We start from the raw sequence: 4,753 nt of genomic DNA, 5'->3' as shown, positions 1-4,753 counted from the left end.
CACAATGGGTCACCGGACCTTTGTTAAAAAACAATACTACTTTTTAGGGTGACTTGGCCAGAAGGGCCTCGCCACCTGGGGTACCCCTGACTTCTGGTCACGGCCACGGAAGTCGTCTGGGGTGGGTTACAACCACCTCTTTTCCCAGGGCCGGCTCTTCACTATTCAGTTGATCCGGGAACAAAGAAACACTACACCGCGATTTCACTTTTAGTAACTATTTTTATTAGGACTTACTGTGTGGCGTGTCTCGTGTAAGGTGTAGGGCTGGCCAGCGATGACGGGATGCTCGAGATAGAATGGGTTGGGCGGGCGGAGTAATCGGGAGGCACTGCAGACCAAACGACGTGGTCCTTTCGGCAAAGATGGCTGCCGGTGAACGATGTTGCTCTACGACGCGGTGCGATTTCCCACTAAGGGACAAGCGTGATTGGCCGTACGGGGACCAAATCCGGCGCTGGTGGATGAACCACACTTCTGCGATCAGTAACGATGGGTCCTAATAAAGGTTGGACAGGGCATTTAAGGAAGGGTGATGCTACTGGGGTTTTCTTTGGTTTCATACCTGACTCCAATATATTAAGCAATGCTCAATGATTGCTCGAATGCTCTGAATGATCCCAAAAACACTGGATGTGGTATCTACCACTCTTAAAGCAGCAAAGATGCTGTCGTTTGTAGCTTAGGGAACTTTTTAACTTTTAACTATCTTTCGGTAGACTTGATCCGATCACTATGACGGTTGAAGTTGAAAAGAGTGATCTTACCCAGTAGCTAAGACTCCTAAGACCCCTCCTTTCCTCATGCAATCTCATCCCATTCCCTTTTCCTATATCCTTTCCGCAACTCCAATGCCTTCCCAATCCTTTGTCATCCCGTAGATTATTGTATCGTGTGTTTAATGTGTGAAGTGTGCTTAACTTAATGGTTTCATTATTTGATTTGACGGTTGGTTTATTGGGAGTGGCTAATTTAAATATTTATTACAGCGTTTACTCTCTTTGAGTTCATACTGAACAGCAGTATGCTCTTCTGCTCTCTATGCTTTCTTGCTCTGGACTGGGGAAATAGGGTGAACGCACCAGAATGGTAACACCTTCTATCACAAAATCGTCTTGGAAGTGAATATATAGCTTATTCGTTACACCTTGATGTACGAGAAAGGCAAAAAAGTAGATCGAAAATACTCCTTTGAAGGGTCTCCCTAAAGCAAGCTACTAAAGCATTGCTCTAAAACATTTAATAGAAATCACAAATTAGAATGAAATTGCCTACGCTATACCTTTACACTTTCCCTATACACTTTCAAGAACAGTTTATGTAATTATTCCGATAAATAAAGAAAAACATATAAAAAGAGCTATCCTTTCCTGATAATTTTTCAATAATGGGCACTATTCGGGGCAACTTTGAAAAAACGTCCAATTAAAATTATTTATCTATTTTCCGGATATTGATCCCTCGGATAGGAAACATGTTAATGATTCAGTTCGAAAAATGAATATCGGTGCCATGAGATGAATTCCTAGAGCAGTACCCCTATGACTAATTTTACAAAAGTCATCTATTGAACACGCGTTTTGTGATTTGTCATTTTTCGATTATATTAATTTAAGAAGAAAAAGTCAGTATATCAAACAAATGTGGTTGCAGCAACTTAATTGTACCTGAATCTGGTCATATATAAGTTACTGTGATTTATGTGTAACTTGTGTACTGCTCGGGATATCTTCGCTAAACCGATAAGTTAATGGCCGGACAAACGAGCTTTCTCTCGTTCATCGGACTGCAAAATCTATACAAATGAACAAGAACAAACTTGCGTCACAAATATGATAATTGACAGCATGATAAATTTGAACGTTGGAATTTTCAATCTAGGACCGGACTAACAAGTCGTAGAAAATCAAAATCGCAAGCTCAACATCATCTGTTATCTATTACTCAACATGAATTCGACAATACTAAAATATGGTCACCGTACCTTAAGATGCCATGAAAAGAATGTTTTCGCTGGCAGTTCAACCTGGGACGTTGGTACAAGATGTTCACAATTTTCAGTTCGCTTTGGAACCGTGTAAGTGATTGGTTTTCGAACACAGTTGACAATATTCGACAATTTTGGTCGGATGATGGACCAGGCGGTGATTGTTTTTGGTTACTGGACGCAACGCTATTACTGGGAGGTAACTTTTTCGTAATGCCATCGAGGATTCGTTATGCCTGTCAAGTTTTGCTAAACAATTTAATCTGTTCAATTTGAAATGTATTGACTTTATAATTAGTTCTGATATAATGAGCTAGTTATTTTTTAATTCACCTAATAAGATGTTTGGTTATTGTGTCTGTTCCACAAACTATTACTGTACAAGGTTCCATCGAAATGAAGTTTGTCTAAACGATGTTGTTGAAAAAAGATTTTTACAAATCCAGTGTGAAAAATTAAACTTGTATAGGTGAAACAACTGCATGCATATTTTCTTTTCAACGATACCTTAGTTATTTGTTTTTAACTGGCTTCCATATTGGTTTTTGTTTGCACTCAGAACCTGATTACTAATTCTCACTTGAAAACACTAAAACATAATTACAAAATTTGGTAGTGGTTATCGTAGTTTTATATGTGCAAGATATTGAAAGCAGTTACTTTAAAACAAAGAAGCAAAATCAAAAGTGTACTAGAAATCATGGATTTTTTTTGTTTATTTCTATACAGGAATAAGGAATACAAGATGGCCAAAAGAGCACTTTATACGATACTTCTCCAATTGTGTGTATATTTACGATTGCCTCACAAATCTGCATAATATGTACACTTCAGTACTGGTAGAGAGAGACAACTTGATAGAAATGGCAATGACAGTAGCAATATTTATTGCGTTGATCATAACCACGCTGATGACGTTGATGATTTCCCGCGAGCACGTCGTGATCGCAGAAGTGAGAAAATGTATTACCAACAACCGTGTCAACTCGGGCGACACGGACTACGATCAACAGGAGCAACGGAATTTCAATCAAACAATTCGGACAATGATAAGAACGCTTCTCGTTTTTTCCTTCGCAATCAGTGTGTTGTTCACCATGCCGAATCCTGTTATAAGGAAATCAATCGGATTACCACCCCAATTGCTTCCGAAAAGACCGATAGTATCGAGTATCCTTAACAGTGTGGTTATGTATTGGGCAGCACTGATCATTCAACACAGGCACGCTACTACTTTAACATGCATTGGAACTCTGTTGCTCGGAATGCGAAGTAAGCTTCGTCTGCTGGTTCATCGCTACAATCGGATCTTGGCCCAACCAGTAATAAATGAGCAAGAATTCTTTTCAAATATAGGACCAGAGATTCGGGAAACCTTGAAGAATCATGTGGAATATTGGAGGTACCCTGGGTTTCATATGTATTGTATTGCTAAATCAAAAGTAAATTAAAATTTACAGATTCTTGAGCCACTTGAAAAATTTGGTTGGAATGTCATTTGCTCTGGTTCACTGTTGTTCCATTCTCAACACCGGAATAGTCCTGTTTGTCGGAAAAGTAAATGGAATAGATTTTTTTTCAGTGGCACTGGTATTCTCGGCCTCATTTTTCATGATTGAATATTTGTTGCTGTGCCGATTGGTGGAAGGACTGCAGGATGAAGTAAGTCGATATATTTGGCTGTTTCTCATAACATTTTGATTTGTTTATTTGCAGGCTAACAAAATTTGTTATATAATTTATGAGCTTTGTAGTAAAATTCCATACAGTAAAGAACATCACTCTACATACGTTCAGTTGAGGTCGACTTTGATGATCGCTTGGGTCAACACATCAAATGGAATAGAAATGAACTGCTATGGAGTTTTAAGCATTTCGAGCATCACGTTCGTCAAACTTGTCAATGTTACATACTCTGTGTTAACCTTTTTGGTCGGTTTTGATTAATTGCAGACATATGAATTTGATTTATATCTTCGTTTTGAATTGCATCAAATGAAACAAGAAGTAGAGTTCACTGAACGTGAAATAATTTGTGTGCCTTGAAGTGATTTGTTTTTCAAAACTGTTTTCAATGTTAAACTTAATAAACTATATTATTCGCAAATCACAAGTCTCAATCGACTCAATCTCAATGAGAACAAAGTATCAACACACGAAACGCAAGGACAATTGAATTAGTAATTTGTTTTCTGTGTTAAACTTAATATTTATTTAAAAAAATTACATAAATTAAAATTAAAAAAAAAAGTTTACTTTGAAATGTATCACGCATTAAGGATAATATCAACAATAATATCTAGAATAATCCTTAATACAACCAACAATACAACCCTGCACCACCATGGTGAAGGAACTATGTAATCCATTCCCATGTTCTTCTGTTTTTAACGGGCCCGAATAATTAATATTGTTCAAAGGTCTATAATAAAGAACCAAACCATATCAATATCTCGAATCTGTTCAAATCTTTCTAAACCATTCCGAATTTCCTTGGAACTAGGGTAATTTCTATTTCCATTTATGTAGCCCACGGTGTCTCTACTTAAAAAAAATCAGTGTCTCTGAAACACCCATCACGCAAAAGTATATCTCGCGCTTAGTTTCATAGGGGCGTAACTGTATTGATCGATTTCTCTTAATCGATTTTATATTTTGTTAATAACTCAATTGTTTCAAAAGCTACAACCGTGATTATTGATTCTGGTGCAATATACACTCATCCTTTATCACACCAAACCATTAAACCATCGACAAACTATCGCA

At 37.5% G+C, this 4,753-nt stretch overlaps 1 protein-coding gene across 1 annotated transcript; it reads left to right on the top strand.

Annotated features, from left to right (window-relative positions):
• The first annotated feature begins 2,885 nt into the window (after nt 1-2,885).
• Nucleotides 2,886-4,092, top strand: LOC134214598 (uncharacterized). The gene is made up of 3 exons (XM_062693933.1): nt 2,886-3,389; nt 3,448-3,649; nt 3,704-4,092. The coding sequence occupies exons 1-3, from the start codon at nt 2,899-2,901 to the stop codon at nt 3,932-3,934; spliced, it is 924 nt and encodes a 307-aa protein (XP_062549917.1). The 5' UTR covers nt 2,886-2,898; the 3' UTR covers nt 3,935-4,092.
• Nucleotides 4,093-4,753: the final 661 nt, after the last annotated feature.

The sequence above is a fragment of the Armigeres subalbatus genome, chromosome 2, assembly GCF_024139115.2.
Source record: "Armigeres subalbatus isolate Guangzhou_Male chromosome 2, GZ_Asu_2, whole genome shotgun sequence".
NCBI lineage: Eukaryota > Metazoa > Arthropoda > Insecta > Diptera > Culicidae > Armigeres > Armigeres subalbatus.
Note: the sequence above shows the minus strand (reverse complement) of the source record. Positions and strands in the feature narration are given on the sequence as shown.